We start from the raw sequence: 22,101 nt of genomic DNA on the forward strand, positions 1-22,101 counted from the left end.
GGGATGTCGTACTCCTGTGATGACAGTAGCTTAACCTTAACAGATGCTCAATAAATGGATATTGAATTTAGACTGATCTCATTTTATGCGAGAAGAAATGGAATTGCGCAAAGATGTATTGCCCAGAACCATTCAACTAGTTAGTTGCAGAGCTGGGCCAGAACCTAAGTCCTCCAGTTTCTCAACCAGTTCCTTTTCTATTAGAAGCTACTATAATGACTGTTTTTGTTTATTTTTGTTTTTTGTTTTTGTTTTTACTCCTATCACCTGACACAGGGTAGGCATGAAATGTTTTATAGCATTTTATTATTTTTTTTCATCACCCTGCCCCCCCCCTTCCTTCCCCTCTGGTAACCATCAATGTATTCTCTGTGGTTAAAAGTCTTTTTCTTGGTTTGTCTCTCTCTCTCTCTCTTTTTTTTTCCTTTGCTTGTTTGTTTTGTTTCTTAAATTCCACATATGAGTGAGATCATATGGTATTTGTCTTTCTCTGACTTATTTCATTTAACATACTTTCTAGCTCTATCCATGTCATTGCAAATGGCAAGATTTCGTTCTTTTTTATGGCTGAGTAATATTCCATTGTACTTTTTTTTTTTTTTTTAATGTTCATTTATTTTTGAGACACATAGAGAGATACAGAGCACAAACCAGGGAGGGGCAGAGAGAGAAGGAGACACAGAATCCAAAGCAGACTCCAGGCTCTGAGCTGTCAGCACAGGGCTCTGTGGGGCTTGAACTCACAAGCCGTGAGATCATGACCTGAGCCAAAGACAGATGCTTAACAGACTGAGCCACCCAGGTGCCCCTCCATTGTACTTTAAAAAAAAATTTTTTTTTTAATGTTTATTTATTTTTGAGACAGAGAGAGAGCATGAATGGGAGAGGGTCAGATAGAGAGGGAGACACAGAATCTGAAGCAGGCTCCAGGCTCTGAACTATCAGCACAGAGCCTGACGTGGGGCTCGCACTCATGGACCGTGAGATCATGACCTGAGCCAAAGTCGTACGCTTAACCGACTGAGCCACCCAGGCGCCCCCATTGTACTTTTTTAATATCATTTTAGTTTAAGAAATGTTGAATACACCTGTATAATTTTTTTGAATGGCTGGTGGCACTTACTAGGTCTGTTTATGAATGGCAGTCTAGTAGAAAGAATAAGGATTTTGGAGTCAAACTAGGTCCAAATCTCTGCTTTGCCTGTTAGCACTTGGGCAAGTGTCTTAATCTTTCTAAACAGAGGCTTTAACATCTCAACAAATAGAGATAATAATAGCTACCACATGGTGTTGTTATAATAAATGAAATAAGGTTATTTGGAGTATTTAGTTTGGTATGTGGCATAAATCAAAGGCTTCAGTAAATATTTGTAAAATGAGTAAGGGGTAAGTATTACTGTATTGATCTCACTCCTGGGGAGTCAACATACTTTACCTTTCAGATGTGTCCTGTTCTTTACAGACATGTATCCTTATTGCCATAGTTAAACTGCAGTTTAGCTAACTTCTTTTTGTGTAGAAATGTCCGCTTCAGCTACCTCACAACCTTTTAATTTTTTTTAATTCCAGATTAATCCATGGAGGACAGTTGTTAAATGGATTGGCAGGTCCAACGGTAATGAATGCAGCTCCATTTCTCTCTACGACGTGGTTTTCTGCAGATGAACGGGCCACTGCCACAGCCATTGCATCAATGCTCAGTTATCTTGGTGGAGCATGTGCATTTTTAGTTGGGCCACTTGTTGTTCCAGCCCCCAATGGAACATCACCTCTTCTTGCTTCAGAGACTAGCAGGACCCACATTAAAGATCTCATAGAGACTGTATTATATGCAGGTATTTTAAAGTTTATTTTCTTCCCGCTCTACTTTGTCTTTTATCCCAGTAATCTTCACTCCACTCTGTACACCAGATCACTTCCTACGAAATACTTAGGAGTTCCAAAACATACATATACATGCATGTTTTTCTTGTCATATAATATGGAGATGCCTATTTAAAACTTACCCTTTCTAAGAAGTTATTAAGTTTAAAATGTATTATTGCTACATGGAAGTTTATTCCTTAATTTTTCTCTTCCCATCTGTTTACAACTAAGCACTGTATAACACATTGTCTACTGTCTTTTCTAGATATCTTATCGGAATATAAAATTACTGGTAGCTGGCAAGCCCATTTTCTCCCTTGCCATTTCCCTGCTCTTCTCTGACCTGGTATACATAGGTCACCCACAGTTTATTCTCTTCTCCACTTCCTATTCTCTGTATGTTGGTCTATTAATAAGGGGTATTGACCTTTCCAAAACATCTTCTTGGTCCTTTCTTTTTATTTCTAGAGTCAGGTTCTAGTCTGCTCTTCTATTACAGTCTCTTAACAGATCTCCTTAAATACATCTCCCTTGCTGTATGCCTATTTGTTATTTTCTTCTGCATTCAGAAAACTTTTTATAAGTTTTACTATATACTCAGCACTGTGCTAAGCACTGAGAATTGGTAAGGTCACTGATAAGACAGTTGCAGTACAAATAGACATACAGAGCCTGAGAAGCCTAACCTACCTGAGATTGGAGGGAACTTGAGGAGTCAGGGAAGGCTTCACCAAGACTGTGATAATTAAACAAAGTTCAGAATTTCATAGGAGTTCAGCAAATGTTCCAGTGAGGTAGGGTATTCCGTATAGAAGGAATAACCACTGCAAAGGCAGATACGGTATGAGAGAACTCAATATGTCCAGAGAACTGCACATAACTTAATATGGCTGAAGTAGTGTAAATATGTGTCTTTGCATATAGGTAACAAGTGGCAGAAAATGAGGCTAGAAGGATAAGGAACTATATTATGATGAACTTTTTATTAATTTATTCACTTATTAAGTGAACAGATATATTTTGACCTCCTATATATCTGTCCCTGTGCTAGGCACTGAGGTAGACATGATTCCTGCTCTCACAGAACTTACAGTGTCCCAAAGGAACAGACAGGTAAACAGCTGTAAAATAGGGTAGTAAGTGCTATAAATGAAGGCTGACAATTGTTCTGAGACCTCAGAGGAGGAGGACCTAACCTAGATTTTAAAGGTCAAGTAGAGCTTCCTGATAATGCAGCACCTAAGTTGGAGCCTGAAGGATGATAGGGAGTTAGCCAAATACAGTGGGCAGGAGGAACAATATACTAGAAAGAGAGAGAGAAAGAGAGAGAGCCATGGAGGAGAAGCCCAGTAAGGGGTGAGAGCCTGCTATCTTCAAGCAGCTCAAAGCCCAGAGTGGCTTAGACTCGGTGAGAGTAGTGACAGATAAAGCTAGAGAGGTAAGCCAGGCCATACAAGCCTTCTAAGCAGGGCTAAAGGGTTTGAAATTCACTATATTGTAGGCAAACGCCACACTCTGAAGAATTTTACATTAGAGAGTTATGCAGTGATATTTACATTTCAAAATATGTTTTAGAGGGAATAAAACAAAAGCAGAGGTTGCGGTATATATAAAGTATTTAATCCCCCCCCCCACCTTAAACAACTCCTTTTAAAGAAAAAAAAATTGAAATTAAAAAAAAATTTTTAATGTTTATTTCTGAGAGAGAGAGAAAGAGAGAGAACATGAGCAGGTGAAGGTCAGAGAGAGAGAGGGAAACAAACAATCCAAAGCAGGCTTCAGGCTCTGAGCTGTCAGCACAGAGCCTGATGCGGGGCTCGAACTCGTGAACCGTGAGATCATGACCTGAACCGAAACTAAGAGTCAGATGCTTAACCAACTTAACCAGTCAGGAGCCCTAAAAACTTTTGTGTTTGAAAGGATATCCATCAACAAAGTGAAAAGACAGCTTGCTTTGGGAATGGGAGAAAATAGTAGCAAATCATATATCTGATAAAGGACTTATATCCAGAATATATAGAGAACTCTTAAAACTCAACAATAAAAAGACAACCCAATTAGAAAATGGGCAAAGGACTCAAAACTTCTCCATAGGAAAAATATATATGGCCAACAAGCCCATAAAAGATGCTTGTCATTAGTCATTAGGGAAATACAAATCAAAACCATAATGAGATACACTTCACATCCAGCAGGATGCTATAATCAATAAAATAGGATGGGGCACTGGCTGGCTCAGGTGGTAGAGCATGTGACTCTTGATCTCGAGGTTGTGAGTTCAAGCCCCACACTGCGTGGGGAGGTTTACTTAAAATCTATTTTAAAAAGTGGGAAATTGGGGCGCCTGGGTGGCACAGTCGGTTAAGCGTTCGACTTCAGCCAGGTCACGATCTCGCGGTCCATGAGTTCGAGCCCCGCGTCAGGCTCTGGGCTGATGGCTCAGAGCCTGGAGCCTGTTTCTGATTCTGTGTCTCCCTCTCTCTCTGCCCCTCCCCCATTCATGCTTTGTCTCTCTCTGTCCCAAAAATAAATTAAAAAAAAAAAAACGTTGAAAAAAAATTATTAAAAAGTGGGAAATAAATGTTGGTAAAAAAGTAGCAAAATGGGAACCTTCATATATTGCTAGTAGCAGAATAAAATGGTACAATCACATTGGAAACAGTTTGGGCAGTTCTTCGAAGTGTTAAATATATATTATCATATGATCTAACAATTGCATCTCTAGGTATATACCCAAGTGAAGTAAAAATATATCCATGCAAAAATTTATACACAAATGTTTGTAGTAGCATCATTCATAACAGCCAAAAGGTGGAAACAATCCAAATGTCTATTAACTAACTGAATAAAAAATGTACTTCATCTGTCCAATGGAATATTATTTGGCAATGAACAAGAATAAAAGTACTGATACATGCTCCAACATACTTGAACCTTGAAAACATTATGTTAAGTAAAAAACGCTGGTTACAAAGACCACACATGTGGTATGATTCCATTTATATGAGATGTCCACTATACTCAAATCCATAGAAACTGGAAGGTAAACGAGTGATTGCCTAGGGCTGGGAGATTTGGGAATGGGGAATGGATACAGAGTTTCTTTGGAGGATGATGAAAAGGTTCTAAAATTGATTGTGGTGATGGTTACACAATTCTGTGAGTATACTAAAAAATGTATCTCTGGGGGCGCCTGGATGGCTCAGTCGGTTGAGCGGCTGACTTTGGCGCAGGTCATGATCTCGCGGTCCATGAGTTCGAGCCCCGCATCGGGCTCTGTGCTGACAGCTCAGAGCCTGGAGCCTGCTTCAGATTCTGTGTCTCCCTCTCTCTGACCCTCCCCCGTTCATGCTCTGTCTCTCTCTGTCTCAAAAATAAATAAACGTTAAAAAGTGTATCTCTGAAGCTCTTTGCAAAAATGCCAACAGAAAGATGGGTCAAAAATGTCAATAGAATGTGAACAAGGCAATCCCAGAAGAAGAAATACTAATGGTCAATAAGTGTGTAGAAGATGCTCATTCATTGTTGTTAATCAAAAGATCTGCAAATTAAAACAATTCATTATCTTCTTATTGCTCCTCAGTCTAACAGAGAACAAAGACATCTTCTATGGTTAAATTCCTTATAGGAATATTGTACCTTTTGCTCAGAATATAATAGCCCTAGAATCATAAGTATCCATCTGAAAAGACTCTAGAAATCACTTAGTCCAGTCCCTTTATTGACCACAAAGAATAAAGAATTCATCCAAATTACGTTAATTAATGGTACAGGCAGGTCTCTATTCCAAGTTTCTTAACTTTTCTATTTGAGTCTTGCTTTTCTACTAAATTGGACATAACAGAAGTTGGGATTTACATGTGCCAAAACTCTGGAGGGAATGATCAGGACTGCAAGGAACTTTTCCTTGTTAATAGTGCCAAACTAACATTGTTTGGATGTTCGTTTTACTTCTAATCGCTTAATATTCTATATTAGCGAGTCTTTTTATTCGTTAAGTTTTGCTCTCTTATTTTTGGATGCTTTCCTGTTTTGTTCAAATTCCCCATACAGCCTATAAATTCAGTCTTTCCTAAACTGTGCTTCAGAATATCCAGTCATTGATCAAATAAACCAATTAAACTGATTGGATCTGTTAGGCATCTGACTTTGGCTCAGGTCATGACCTCACAGTTAGTGAGTTCTAGCCCTGCATCAGGCTCTACAGTGACAGTGTGGAGCCTGCCTGGGATTTTCTCTCTCTGTCCCACCCCCACTTGTTCTTTCTCTCTCTCTCTCTTTCTCTCTCTCTCTCTCTCAAAAATAAAGAACCTTAAAAAAAACAAAAAACAAAACCCTTCTCCTAGCCTGTTCCTACAATTTCTGTATCATATACTTTCTTTCTGATTACGGTACTTATTAATCAACCTAGATCTGTTTCAAAGGCTTATAGTACAGTACTGTTGATTTTTCATGTTTTCTCCATAGAATAATATTTGTTTACTGTCTCAATCTTTTCATCTATGTGGTATACCATTGTATGACTTCTTACCAGACTTTTCACGGGCTAAAATTTATATCTTTACATATCTATTTTTTTTCCACAAGACTGAACTATCTTGGCTAGATACTGTATTTTGCTTATCTTTTTATGCATAGAGCTTAGTTGATGATTTGTTAGATAAGTAAATACTTGAAACATTGAACTTTTTATGTTATCTGGTTAACATTTTATTCTTTTTTTTCTTCCCTACCCCCAGAATTTGGAGTTGTCTGCTTACTATTTTCTGCAACACTAGCTTATTTCCCACCTCGGCCTCCACTTCCTCCCAGTGTTGCTGCAGCTAGCCAGCGACTGAGTTATCGGCGGAGCTTTTGTAGATTATTAAGGTAAATATACTTTAAGTCACTGAGTGGTTTTGATCAGTACCTTCAAGATAATTTCACATTTAGTTAAGGTCATTTTGCAAATTGATTGCAAATAATTGATAAAATACTGATTAAAACCTCTATAAGTTTTGCCTTTTCTACATGCCACCAATGCTATTATTACTTAATCTTTTAAAAAATCAAACTTTTATTGAAATAATTTTCTTTTATAAGGAAATATCACATAATAGTATCTGTGGAATCATGGATTTTATGTGTTTATTATATTTTTCATAATATTTAAGGTTTTTGTTCATTATGTATTTCTTAGTTCACATTAAAATAAACAAGTACTAGTCAGTACAAAGTGAATAAAATATATAAGGTTTATTTACAGCTCCCCTAAAATTAATCATCTCATGCCGGGATCATACTTTTAAAACTTACTATTTTATTTTATTGATATAACTTAACTGTAATTTTATTAAACTCTACCCTTGAATGTTCAATTGCCCAGTACTAAATTTAATTATTTGAATATATGGACTATCACTGGTGATTATGATTTGCAGTTGGGCTGCTAGAACTTATCTTTTGAATTTTTTTCTCAGTTTGTTGTGATGAGTTTTTATTGATTCATCAGCAACTCTCTGGTTGGTTCTTTCTCTTCTTTTTTTTCTGCCTCCTATCAGTGGTAAGTTCCTTGTGGCCAAGAACTATGTCTTTATAGCCACTTTAGTAATATTGTCCAGTAGGAATGTAATGTGAGCCACATGTAATTTTAAATTTTCTAATAGCCTCATTAAAAAAAGTAAAAGAAACCAGTAAAATTAATTTTAATAGCATATTTTATTTAACCCAGTATATCAGAAGTATTCTTTAAAAAAAATTTTTTTTTTAACGTTTATTTATTTTTGAGACAGAGAGAGACAGAGCATGAACGGGGGAGGGTCAGAGAGAGGGAGACACAGATTCTGAAACAGGCTCCAGGCTCTGAGCTGTCAGCACTGAGCCCGACACGGGGCTCGAACTCAGAAACCGCGAGATCATGACCTGAGCTGAAGTCGGCCGCTTAACCGACTGAGCCACCCAGGCGCCCCCAGAAGTATTATTTTAATATGTAATAAATATTCAAAATTATTGAGATTTTTTTATGTTCTTTTATTCGAACCAAAGTTTTGAAATCTAGTTGTATACTTTTACACTTAAAGCATATCACAATTCAGATGCTAGATTTTCATTAGAAATAGTCTGCATTGAAATTTCATTAAATTTAATTTCATTAAATTTTTTACCTGAAAAAGTTTTCATCGAGCAGTCTCGCACGTTGCACTACTTATCTAAAGTTCAAAGTAACTTTGCAATATTTCAAATTTTGAATCAACACATCGTTGATATTTGAAAAATCTTATATTCTACAAGCAATTGTTGGGGCTTTAATGGAAGATCTTTTACTTCCATAAAATAGATATAAAATTTTTTTCTTTATCATTTTTAACAAAATTATCATAGCTAACATAACAATTTCTTTTACCATCTCTCCATCTAAAAATGATTTTCTTTTTGGAGGAGCCAAGATGGCGGAACAGCATGGAAGTTTTTTTAGCGTGTCACGTCCATGAAAGACAGCCAGATCAACACTAAAAATGGTTTTCTTTTTGTGCAGGAACCCAAACCGTTTTATAACTGGCCAAAGTTATAAGTCCGATCTGTTTTAAAAAACTGTTTTTTAATGTTTTTTTGGACATTTAATTCCGGTTTTGGACAACTAATTTTTTTTATTCCTTTTTGACTGATGAAAAGGAGCTTCCTATAAAATTTACTCTGTATCTGTTGAACATGTCCCTTATTATCCACTTAATGGTCTTTCAATTTTTTTACACAGCATTCATTTTGCTCTGCTGCAACAGATTGCAGTTCCCATTCATTGTGAAATTTACAACATACTTTCTTCTACTTTCTTATTTTTTTTCATAAGATATTCAAATAAAGTACAATGTTACCTCTATGTGGAACAAAAATACTGAGAACTGAGTCAGTTCACCGACACCAAGATCAGTGGTAGGTTGTAATACTAGAAACAACACATGCTACACCTACACATTACAATAAAATCTTACCCGGTGCAGTTAAAGTGAAATGTAGTCCTACCAAAACAAAAATAAAGTTGTGATTAATGGGAAAGTACTTTTCACTGCTCCTGTTTTTTAAGTTTGGTTTAGGTTAATTACAATGAAATAAAATGAAAAATTCAGTTCCTCAGTTGCACTAGCCACATTTCATGTGTTCAATAGCCACATGTGGCTAGTGGCTACCAAGTTAGACAACACAGCCATGCAACATTGTTTTTCAAACTTTGGTTCACAGCCAACTAATTTAGTAGGTTGACCACCTTAAAAAAAAAAATAAGAAAAGAAAAAGTAGAATGAAATTAGAATGGAAATATTATTGTATCACCTGTAGTAAGAATACATATTTTTTGTGAGACTTTTGTTTCACAATCTATGTCTGTCTATGTGGGTAGATCACAATATATTTCTTGCTTTGGAGTACAGAGAAAAGCTTTTTTCTGGAGTACAGAAAACCGCAACTCCTGGCACCAAAGTGGCTCAGTTAGTTAGGCACCCGACTCTTGATTTTGGCTCAAGTCATCATATCCTCGTTTGTGGGGTCGAGCCCCATGTCATGCCCTGTGCTGACAGTGCAGAGCCTGCTTGGGATTCTCTCTCTCCCTCCCCGTCCCCCACTCATGTGTTCTCTTTCTCTCTCTTTCTCTCTCAAGATAAATAAATAAACTTAAAAAAAGAAGAAGCCATATCTCTACAGGGAGGCCTGGTTGGCTCAGTCAGTAGAGCATCTAACTCGATCTCAGGGTTGTGAGTTCAAGCCCCACACTGGGCGTGGAGCCTACTTTAACAACAACAACAAAATACATGTCTACAGCACTTAGTATATTCCCTTACATGTAAGAGGCAAATTAAATATTAGTGAAATTGAATGGTGATCAGTGGCACATATTTGTAAAATAACAGTTTAAAATGTGGTTATTTTAAGTTTATTTATTTTGAGAAAGAGCATGAGCAGGGGAGGGCAGAGAGAGAGTGAGAGTGAGAATCCCAAGCAAGCTCTGCAATGTCAGTGCAGAGCCTGATATGGGGCTCGAACCCACAAACTGCAAGACCATGACCTGAGCAGAAACCAAGAGCCAGACGCCCAACCAACTGAGCCACCCAGGCACTCCTAAAATGATGGGGTTTTTAAATGCTATTTAAGTTTTTCTCCATACAACACCAGAGATTAGATAGCAATTAATAAGGCTGGAGAGGTAGCTTAGGCTATCTTATGCCATACTAATAATTTGGATTAGTCTATAGAAAATGAGGGGTCACTGAAGGATTTTAAGCTAAGGAGTTAGGTAAAAAATTATTCTGACAAGGAAAAACAACCTAAAATTATCACTCTGGCCAAAGTATATACCCTGGATTTGCTTCTAATTACTCTACCATTGAGATCTTTATTCTCTGTTTGAACTATAAAGGATAAGATCTTTCCTCTCTATAAAAAACCCTTTTCACCAATACCTAACATTCCTTTGTTTCTTCCATTATGTGTCTGTTTATTCTGCAGGATTGCCTGCTTCTCCCTTTAGGCTCTCTAGGATACTTCTTTGGACCTGCCATGCCCCATTCCCCTAGCCTATCAATGTAATTTTCTCTGGCCTTTCAAAGGACACTTGAAGTCATTACTTTCTGGATTAATCAGAATAACTAACTGGATTCTAATTCCCTTGTCTGGGGAAACAACAAAATCACTGGTTATGCTCCAAAGTTTTCAACGCTGTTATTTATTTATTATCCACATGATTCCCACGTCTTACTATGTGTTTAACCTGTGTAACCTGAGTGAGCCTTCCTCTCCCTTTATACATTACTTTAATGTTTGATGATAGTGGTTGTTGTCTTTGCCTTTTAGACTTGAAGAGTGGAGAGCTGAGTTGATGTGTTTCTTCAGGGCACAGGAACGCATTTATTCATTCATTTATTCATTTGTTCATTTATTTATATTTCCCACTCCCATTTCCCTCCCCCTACCCAGGCTACCTCTCAAATGCATTTAATCTTTATTTTTCGTTTATTTAATTAATTTTATTTTGTAATACATGTTTTGTAGCATCTGTGTTTAATTTATCCAAATGATGGCACATTATGTATCTCAGTCTGAGTTTTTTTCACTAAATGATATGTTTTTTCAAATAACTTTTCATTTTTGGAAGTTATAGTAATATACAAAGGTAGAATAGTATAACCCCCATATGTCCATAACCCAATGGGAACAGTCACTGATTTATACCCAATATTGTTTCATCTGTAATCCACCCACTCCTCCACTTCTTGTATTATGAAGCAAATCCAAGATGACCAATCAGCCATAAACATTTCAATATGTGTAATATATGTTAGAAAGGTGGGGACTCTTTTAACACTAGTTTGCTAATATCAGATCAATGCTTAAATTTCCAACTGTCTCATAAGTGTTTTTTTAACAATTTGAGTCAGAATCCAAATTTGGCTCATGCATTGCACTTGGTTCAAATGCCTTATAACCTATAGGTTTCCTTTCTTTTTTTAATTTTTATTATTTTTTTTTAATTTTTTTTTCAACGTTTATTTATTTTTGGGACAGAGAGAGACAGAGCATGAACAGGGGAGGGACAGAGAGAGAGGGAGACACAGAATCGGAAACAGGCTCCAGGCTCTGAGCCATCAGCCCAGAGCCTGACGCGGGGCTCGAACTCATGGACCGCGAGATCGTGACCTGGCTGAAGTCGGACGCTTAACCGACTGCGCCACCCAGGCGCCCCTATAGGTTTCCTTTCTATCTCACTTTTTTCCTTGTAATTCATTTATAGAAGAGCCAGCTCTTTTGTCCCCAAGGTCTGGATTTCGTTGATTGCCTCCTTGTGATAGAGTTTGCCATGTTCCTCTGTCCTTTGTATTTTCTATAAATTGTTAGAGCTATGTTATGATTTGGAGTTTTATTTGGTTTTACAAGACTACTTCACAGGTGATGCTACTTTTTTCCATCAGGAGGCACATGATGTCTGGATAGCTCTCATTTTGTGATATTAGCACTCCATTTTCTTTTCTTTTTTTTTTTTTAATTTTTTTAATGTTTATTTTCGAGAGAGAGAGAGAGAGACAGCATAAGCAGAGGAGGGGCAGAGAGAGAGGAAGACACAGAATCTGAAGCAGGCTCCAGGCTCTGAGCTGTCAGCACAGAGCCCAATGAAGGGCTTGAACTCATGACCCGTGAGATCATGACCTGAGCCAAAGTCAGACGCTTAACCAACTGAGCCACCCAGGTGCCCCAGCACTCCATTTTCAAGATGCATCCCTATTGCTGTGTTTTTTGTGTTGTTTTTTTTTTTTTGTACTCTGTAGTATGAAACCTTCACATTTTATGTACCCCCTCTGGCTGTGTGTCCAGATTGCCTCCAATTCATTGTCACCACAAATACTGCAATGACATTCTAATATGAGTCACCATGGACCTGAGAATTTCCTTGGAAAATAGATTCCATGGGAGGATGGTGGGGTCGTAAGATATTTTAAGCTTGATTTGCCAAGTATTGCCAGATTTTCCTAAAAAATGCCTCCCCTTATCCATACCTCGATCAGCAGTGCCTATTTCCCTGCATGCCTACCAAACTTGGTATGATTCATCTTCCTAATTTTTGCCAGTCTAATAGATATGAACTAATATATCTTTTGTTTAATTTGCATTAATAAGTTAGAGACTCTCATGATGTGATAGCTTGCCTTATGGGTTTCATCTACTATAAATTCCTCTTCATAGCTTCTCTCCATTTCCTAATGGTAATTGTTTTCCTATCTTTTTCTTAACGATTTACATATTCTAGGTATAAGCTCCTTGTATATTAAAAAATTCCAAGTATCTATTCCAATTCTTTCATCTGCCTACAAATTTTATTGATGGACTCCTTAATTATCAACTTTCTGGTTTTATCTTTTACATTTAGGTATTCAACCCACCTAGAATCTACCTTAGTATGTGATGTTATCTAATGATGCAGGAGTTTTGGGGTTTTTTCCCCATAGAAGAAACTAGCACTACTTACTGAACAATTGTTAGCAGTTTGTTAGCCCTCTATTCTCCTCCATTGTGCTAGTTCTTGAGCTATTCCCATACTACTTTTATTATGGCCCTGCAGCTTGTCTTTTTTTTTTTTTTTAATGTTTATTTATTTTTGAGAGAGAGACTGAGTGCGAGTGGGGGAGGGGCAGAGAGAGAGGGAGGCACAGAATCTGAAGCAGGCTCACAGAGCCTGATGCGGGGCTCAAACCCATGAACCATGAGATCCTGACCTGTGCCGAAGTCCGATGCTTAACCAACTGAGCCACCCAGGCACCCTAGTTTATCTTGGTAGGATAAGGGCTTCCTTTTTCATATTTTTTAGAAGATAAGTTAGCTTTCCAAGGACTTTTTTTTCTTCCATATAAACTTTAGAGCATGTTTCTTAAGTTTCTAAAAAAATTCAACTGGAACTTTAATAATGATTACATTAAATTTATAGATTAATTTGAGATCAGTTGACAGTATGGATGATCTCTCCATCTATTTAGATCATTTTCTATGCCCTTAAAGGTTACTTCCTCCTCCCCTCCCCCCTCCCCCCCCCGAGATTTTGGACTTTCCTAGCTATTGTTAATAGTATGTAATTTTTATTACATTTTTTAAATTAAGCTTTTTATTTTTGAGATACTTACAGATTCACATGTAGTTGTAGGAAATAATACAGAAAGATAATGTGGGCTCTTTACCCAGTTTCCCCCAATGATAATATCTTACAAAACTGTTGATAGTCAAGGTACAGAACATTTCCATCACCACAAGGATTCCTTTTTTTTGTCCTTTAGTAGCCATATCTACTTCTTAACCCCTGGCAAACACTGATCTCTTCTCCATTACTATAATGTCAGTTCAAGAATGTTATATAAATGGAATAATATAGTACATAAATTTTGCGATTGGTTTAAAAAATAGAAAGAGATGCAAACCAGGAAACAGACTCTTAACTGTAGGGAACAAATTGAGGGTTACTAGAGGGGGGTGGGGGGGATGGGTTAAATGGGTGATGGGCATTAAGGAGGATACTTGTGATGAGCACTGGGTATTGTATGTAAGTGATGAATCACTAAATCCTACACCTGAAACTAATATTGTATGTTAACTAACTAGAATTAAAAAAAACAACCATAATTCTCTAGAGAGTTATCCAGGGTGTTTTGTGTATGAGTAGTTACTCCTCTTTATTACTGAGTAGTATTCCATGGTGTTGATGTACACAGTTTGTGTAACTGTTGACCTGTCAAAGGACATCTGGGTTGATTTTAGTGTTTTTGTTTGGTTGGTGTTTTTGGATATGATACATAAACATTTGTATATAGGTTTTTGCTGTGAACATAGGTTTTCATTTCTCTGGGGTAAATGCCTAGGAGTGTAATTGCTGGATTGTATGGTAGTTGCATATTTAGTTTTTTTAAAGCCCTGCCAGTCTATTTTCCAGAGTAGCTGTGCCATTTTTCTTTACCACAAGCAGTATACAAGTCATCTAGTTTTTGGGCATCTTCACCAGACTTTGGTGTTATCACTATGTTTTTGTTTTAACCACTTTGATAGGAATGTAGAAGTACAGTCTCTGCAGAGGGCACTTGGCATTATCGATTAAAGTTACAAATACACATACTCTTTTGACATGGTAGTTGCACTTCTAGAAGTCAATTCTCCAACTGTACTAGTGCAGATGTGAAACGACTGTAAGAGCAAAGAGCAAATTTATATATATATATAATATATAATAAAAATATATATATATATTTATATTATATATATAAATATATATATTTTATATATATATATAAAAATATATATATATGGTGAAATAAATTATATACCAACATAATGGAGTACTACCCAGCTCTAAGAAAGAGTAAGAAAACTCTGTCTGTATTGACTGTGGAAGAGTTCTAAGACTTATTAAGTTAAAAAAGTAAAATTCAGGGGCACCTGGACAGCTCAGTCCTTTGGGCTCTCAATAATACATCTCTCAATAATAAATAGACGTTAAAAAATAAAAAATAAAGTAAAATTCAGCAAATGGTTGTAACATACTATCATTTATGTAAAAAGATTGGGGAAAGAATATATATATAATTGTGAATATATGTTAATATGTACATATATAAAATAACATATGTAATACTATATATTTATATACAATGTATATACACACATATGTATATACATAGTCTTATATATTTTGAGATGTTTCTGAGAAATTGCCCAAGAAAGCAAGAACATTGGTAATTGTGGGAAGAGGGGAATGGGGTAAGAGGGACATGTTTTCCCCATATTTTTATACCTTTCTGGTTTTGAGCCATTTGCATTGTATTGCTTATTAAAATCTTTGATTAATACAAACTTAAAATTTTTTTTAATGTTTATTTATTTTTGAGAGAAAGAGACAGAGTATGAGCTTGGGAGGGGCAGAGAGAGAGGGAGACATAGAATCTGAAGCAGGCTCCAGGCTCTGAGCTGTCAGCACAGAGCCCGATGCTGGGCTTGAACTCAACAAACCGCAAGATCATGACCTGAGCTAAAGTCAGACACTTAACTGACTAAGCCACCCAGACACCCCAACAAACTTTAATATCAATAAAGCAAAAGTGAAAACTGTTCTCTGAAAATAATAAAACTAGCAAGTTATGTATTTTTAATCTTTGGTTTTTCTTCCCTCCACTCTGTTTATATAGAGAAATAGTAATTTAACCTGTACCTACTCATTGTATGAAATAATGTTGATAACTCATCTGTATAATAAACTTTGACAATTTTAATATGAACAAAAAAGGTTTTTTTTTTTAATTTTTTTAACGTTTATTTATTACTGAGAGACAGAGACAGAGCATGAGCAGCAGAGGGGTGGAGAAAGAGGGAGACACAGAATCTGAAGCAGGCTCCAGGCTGAGCTGTCAGCACATAGCCCGATGCGGGGCTGGAACTCACAAACCAGGAGATCATGACCTGAGCCGAAGTCAGACGCCTAACCAATTGTGCCACCCAGGTGCCCCACAAAAAATATTATTTTTATGTAAACAAAAAATTTAAAGACCGTTGAATTTATTAACAAACTAATTATTAACAAACTGAATATTTTCTATTTCTGATTCTGGTGTTCCAATTTCCAAATGACTTACATTTTTCATGAGTAAGAATTTAAATTCAGGGGCAGCTGGGTGGCTCTGTTGGTTGAGTGTCTAACTCTTGATTTTGGCTCAGGTCATGATCCCAGGGTTATAGGATCAAGCCCCATGTTGGGCTCCATGCTGAGGATGGAGCCTGTTTAGGATTCTCTCTCTTTTTCCATCTGCCCCTCTCCCTACCTTGTGCTGGCTCGCTCTCTCTCTCTCTCTCTCTGTCTCATAAATAAATAAATAAATAAATAAATAAATAAATAAATAAATAAATAAAGGCATGAAGAAAGTGATTCTACTTGCTTTAAAAAATGTTTAGGGGCGCCTGGGTGGCACAGTCGGTTAAGCGTCCGACTTCAGCCAGGTCACGATCTCGTGGTCCATGAGTTCGAGCCCCACGTCAGGCTCTGGGCTGATGGCTCAGAGCCTGGAGCCTGTTTCCGATTCTGTGTCTCCCTCTCTCTCTGCCCCTCCCCCATTCATGCTCTGTCTCTCTCTGTCCCAAAAATAAATAAACGTTGAAAAAAAATTTTTTTTAATTCACAATTTTGAATCTGTAATGATATTTTCTTTTCTCATTTACAGCAATATGAGATTTTTGATGATTGCTTTAGCATATGCCATACCACTTGGTGTATTTGCTGGCTGGTCTGGAGTTCTGGACTTAATTTTAACACCAGTGCATGTCAGTCAAGTAAGTATTTCATTTCTTTATATGTTGGAGATATTTTTTAGTACGTTTAAATTGTAAATATTGTCTGCGTGTTCTTGGTTTAAACTTCAAGGCCTGGGTAACCATTATCCAATACCATTGTTGCAAAAGCAAGATCCTAGGGAGCCCGGGTATCTAGTGAGTTAAGCGTCTGATTCTTGATCTTGGCTCAGGTCATGATCTCTCAATTCATGAGATCGAGCCCCATATTGGGCTCTGCACTGACAGCGTGGAGCCTGCTTGGAATTCTCTCTCTCCTTCTCTGTCTGTCCCTCCCTGGCTCATGTTCATTCTCTCTCTCTTTTTCAAAAATAAATAAACTTAAAAAAAAAATCCTTTGAAATAGTTAAAAATAATATTGATTTTCTTCCTGGGTTTTGTTAACAGCCATGAATTTTACATTTATTTGGCTATTATTAATGATGCTAATAAACAGAAAAATAAAGAAGGAAAATCTTCCTTTGCTGACTCCATCCTAATCTTGCTCCTTACTTTATAAAGAAGATTAAGACCCCATCATCAAATATATGGCTAACGTCGACATCTAATTTCTCACTTTCTCCCTAGTCTCAGAATAAGGGTACCTCATTTCTTTAAAAATAACCGTGTACCGGGGCGCCTGGGTGGCGCAGTCGGTTAAGCGTCCGACTTCAGCCAGGTCACGATCTCGTGGTCCGTGAGTTCGAGCCCCGCGTCAGGCTCTGGGCTGATGGCTCAGAGCCTGGAGCCTGTTTCCGATTCTGTGTCTCCCTCTCTCTCTGCCCCTCCCCCGTTCATGCTCTGTCTCTCTCTGTCCCAAAAATAAATAAACATTAAAAAATATATATTAAAAAAAAAATAACCATGTACCTATGATTATTTTTGACCTATATTTTTGACCTATATGATTCAGGCCATGTATTCCTTCTCCTTACTTCCAGACAGCATGGTAGAAAGGGATAGAGAGATTTGGAGGGGCAAATGGAAGCAATCCAGCACGCTGGTGTGACTTTCTATTGTATGAATGAACAACAATTTTCCATTCTGCTTTTGATGAACATTTGGATTGTTTACAGTTTTTAACTGTCACAATCACAAACAATGCTGTATGAATGTTATCATACATGTTTCTTGATGCACCTCTATACACATTTCTGTTGGATATGTAGCTAGCAATAGAATTGTTGGTTATAGTATATTCCTGGTTTGATAGATGATGCCAAACTTCCCCAGAGTGGTTGTATGAGTTTATAGTTTTACCAGCAGGATATGAAATTTCTCATTGCTCCACATCTTTACCAACACTTGACAATGTTAGTCTTTTTTTTTTTTTTTAATGTTTGTTCATTTTTGAGAGATAACATAGTGGGGGAAGGGCAGAGAGAGAGAGGGACAGAGAATCCTAAGCGGGCTCTGTGCTGACAGCAGAGAACCCAATGCGGGGCTCAAACTCATGTGAGATCATGACCTGACCCAAAGTCTGACATTTAACCAAATAAGCCACCCAGGTGCCTGAGTCTCTAAAGTTAGAAATGCTGGGCGCCTGGGTGGCTCAGTCACTTGAGCGTCTGACTTCGCCTCAGGTTGTGATCTCACAGTTTGTGGGTTCAAGCCCCACATTGGGCTCTGTGCTGACAGCTCGGAGCCTGGAGTCTGTTTCAGATTCTTGTACCACCCCCTCCGCCACACTTGTGCTCTGTGTCTCTCTCTTCCTCAAATATAAATAAACATTAAAAAATTTTTTTTAATTTTTTTAATGTTTGTTTATATTTGAGGGAGAGAGAGACAGAGTGCAAGCAGGGGAGGGGCAAAGAGAGAGGGAGACACAGAATATGAAGCAGGCTTCAGGCTCTGAGCCATCAGCACAGAGCCCGACGCAGAGCTCGAACTCACGAACTGCAAGATCATGACCTGAGCTGAAGTTGGTCACTTAACTGACTGAGCCACCCAGGCGCCCCTAAAAAAATTTTTTTTAAGTTAGAAATGCTAATGGATATGCAGTTAAATGCCACTATAATGGGGCGCTTGGGTGGCTCAGTTGGTTAAGCATCTGACTTCGACTCAGGTCATGATCTCACGGTCCATGAGTTCAAGCCCCGCATCGGGCTCTGTGCTGACAGCTCAGAGCCTGGAGCCTGTTTCAGATTCTGTGTCTCCCTCTCTCTCTGGCCCTCCCCCATTCATGCTCTGTTTCTCTCTGTCTCAAAAATAAATGTTTAAAAAAAAATAAATGCCACTATAATGATATCTTTTTGTTTGATATTTGAATATCCTTTTTTGTGACACACCTGGTCAAGTCTCTTGCCCACCATTGGGCTGCCTTTTTCTTACTGATTGTAAAGAAGAGAGCTATGCAGGGCACCTGGGCGGCTCAGTCTATTAAGCATCCCACTCTTGATTTCAGCTCAGGTCATGATCTCATGGTCATGGGATCAAGCTATGTGCACATCAGGCTATGTGCTCATGGTGCGGAGCCTGCTTGCAAACTTCTCTCTCCCTCTCTCTCTGCTCCTCCCATGCACACACTCTCTCCCTCTTTCTCAAAATAAATAAACTTTTTGTGAAAAAAAAAAAGTACTAAAATATATTTTTAAAAAAGAGCTGTGCAGAAGGAGGCTCCCCAGAGCACTGTATGGGGTCCTCAGCACGTCTTAGACTGAGAAATGAACTGCACATGTAAACGGCAAAACTATTAGAGGCTTAACAGAAAGATTTCTATGACGTTGAAAGCAGAACGAATACAGTAGAGGGTAAGCAGTGCTGGGCTCTTAGAGTTCTAGCTCAACCAGAATGGTAATACCTCATTAACACCTTTTTAATACCTTGGGCTTCTGCTAAGACACAGAATCTAGGCCAAAATTTAAAATCAAGAACCATGTTCTAGGTAAGATAAGGCCTATTCTACTTAGACCCACAATACCCAAGGCCTAAAAACAAGCCCTGATAAAAATCTGCAGAGGAGACAATTTGGAGACTGAATCCTACCAAGTGAGGGGGTCTTGAGAAACATTTAGGTTTCTACTTATCTTCCTTAATAAAACACAAAATCAAGCCAACAGAAGTTCAAGGTGATCAGTTATTAATTGAACTGCCTGCTAACACAAAAATCAACCATTTTAGAGAAAGATAAAAGGATCCAGAACCTTTATATTGTGTCATCCACAGCATGTACCACACTGTTAAAAAAAAAATTAGACGGGGCGCCTGGGTGGCTCGGTTGGTTAAGCTTTGGCTCAAGTCATGATCTCACGGTTTGTGGGTTCAAGCCCCACGTCGGGCTCTGTGCTGACAGCTCAGAGCCTGGAGCCTGCTTCAGATTCTATGTCTCCGTCTCTTTCTGCCCCTCCCCTGCTCATGCTCTGGCGCTCGCTCTCTCTCTCTCTCTCTCAAAAATAAACATTAAAAAAATTTTTTTAAATAAAAAAAAATTAGAAAATTGTGGCCCATATTTACAAAAAGGAAGTATTGAATAGAAACCAACTCAAAGATAGCCTACATGTTGGACATAACAGAGACCATAATGCAAAAGAGTGAGAAAGAAAGAAAGAAATCTTTGCTTGCTCAAAGTTGATGAGCATATTCCCCTATGTTAACCTGTGGCACTGTGTTGTCTGGTGCAGTAGCCACTAGCCAATCATAGCTATTTAATTTGGAATTTAAATTAGTTGGGATGAAATAAAGATAAAAATTCACTTCCTCAATGGCCACCTTCTGGCTACCTTTCAGGTGCTCAGTAGCCACTTGTGACTTGTGGCTGCCATATTTAGGACAGTGCAGATACAGAACATATCTGTCATCATAGAAAACACTGTCAGTGCTGTTCTAGAAGTTTTATCATTAGTCCTGTCACATTTAAACCTAGAATTGAATTGTGTGCTCATTATAAGGTAGGTGTTAAGTTTCTTTTTTTTTTTTTCCCCATATAGGTATGCATTAACCTGGTATCAGTTTTTGAAAAGATTATGCTTTTCTTATTGTACTCTAGTGTCAACTTTGTCTTAATGAAGTGCCCTTATGTGCACAGATATGTTTCTAAACTGTTTTTTCCCTTATAGTCTATTTTGCCTGTCTTTGTGCCAATACCAAAGTGTCTCAAGTGTTTTAGTGTTATAATAAGTTTTCGTATTTCATAGAATAAATATGCCCCTTTATTGGGATTTTGACTAGAATTTTTTGAATCTAGAAGATCACTTTGAAAATTAAGGTATTTGTAATACTGAGCCCTCTGAACCATGTTCATTGTATTTCTGTACATTTACTAAAGTCCTAATGTCTCTGAATGATGCTTTATAATTTTCTGCAAAGAACTCTTCTATGTATTTGTTAGATTCAGTCCCAGGTATACGATATTTTCTGAGGCTATTGTAATTGGTATCTTTAAAATTTTTTCTTTTCTGGGGCACCTGGCTGGCTCAGTCAGTAAAGCATGTGACTCTTGGTCTTGGGGTTGTGAGTGTAAGCCCCACGATGGGCTTACTTAAAATTTTATTTTCTGTTGGGTGGCATATAGAAGTATAGTTGACTTTTGCAAGGAATTGAAATATACCTGATCTTGTATCCAGCAGCCTTGTTAAACTCACTTACTTGTTTTAGTAATTCACCAACAGATACATTGGCCTCTTTACATATCAGTTGTGACTAATGACAAGTAGATGGAGAAAAGTACATTTTAAAAAATTTAACACTTGAGATAATCATATGATTTTTCTCTTTTAAATTTCTAATGTGGCAAATTACATTTACTGATTATTAAATGTTAACCCACCTTGCATTCCTGTACCAAATCCTATTGTCAGTGACTTGTTACATTTTTTATATATCACTGGACTCATATGTTCATGTTTTACTTAAGACTGTTTACATTTATGCGCATGAATGAGATTGGACTATAATTTTCTTTTCTTTTTCTGTCCTTTAAGTTTTGGTATCAGGTTTTTACCAGTCTCAAAAACAAATAAGGAGGCATTTTTTTCCCCTCTCTTAGTGGGGAGTTTGTGTAATCTTGGTGGTTTGGGGCTTTTGTTTTTCCCTAAATATTTGGTAGAATTCACTGATGAAACCAGCTAGCCTTCTTGTAAAAGGGTTTTTAATATGGGTTCAGTTTATTCAGTAGTTATAACATTACTCAGATTTCCCATGTATTCTTACATCAATTTTAATAAATTGTACTTTTTTAGAATTTGTTCATGTCATCTCATTTTTCAAATTTATTGGTAAGAAGTTCTTCATAGTATCATCTTATGATTTCATTAGGTCTCCAAGATAAGTCAATGTGTCATTCTAGATACTGATTATGTATCTTCTCTCTCATTTTTCCCTTTAGTAATTTCACCAGTGTCTCTTTAATGAATCCTTTTCTATTTTATCAGCTTCTGATTTTATATCTTTATATTTTTCTATTCTGTTCGTTTTTTGTTTTGT

The 22,101-nt window shown here is 37.3% G+C and overlaps 1 protein-coding gene across 1 annotated transcript in view; it reads left to right on the forward strand.

Annotated features, from left to right (window-relative positions):
- The window catches only part of SLC49A4 (solute carrier family 49 member 4), an 82,784-nt gene that overhangs the window by 25,724 nt on the left and 34,959 nt on the right, over positions 1-22,101 (forward strand). Inside the window, exons 3-5 of the mRNA XM_040484698.1 lie at positions 1,570-1,835; positions 6,606-6,735; positions 16,575-16,683. Coding sequence (XP_040340632.1) covers positions 1,570-1,835; positions 6,606-6,735; positions 16,575-16,683 — 505 coding nt within the window. The remainder of the gene's footprint in view (positions 1-1,569; positions 1,836-6,605; positions 6,736-16,574; positions 16,684-22,101) is intronic.

The sequence above is a fragment of the Herpailurus yagouaroundi genome, unplaced genomic scaffold (genome assembly GCF_014898765.1).
Source record: "Herpailurus yagouaroundi ecotype Mexico unplaced genomic scaffold, PumYag 162, whole genome shotgun sequence".
In the NCBI taxonomy this organism is placed as follows: domain Eukaryota; kingdom Metazoa; phylum Chordata; class Mammalia; order Carnivora; family Felidae; genus Herpailurus; species Herpailurus yagouaroundi.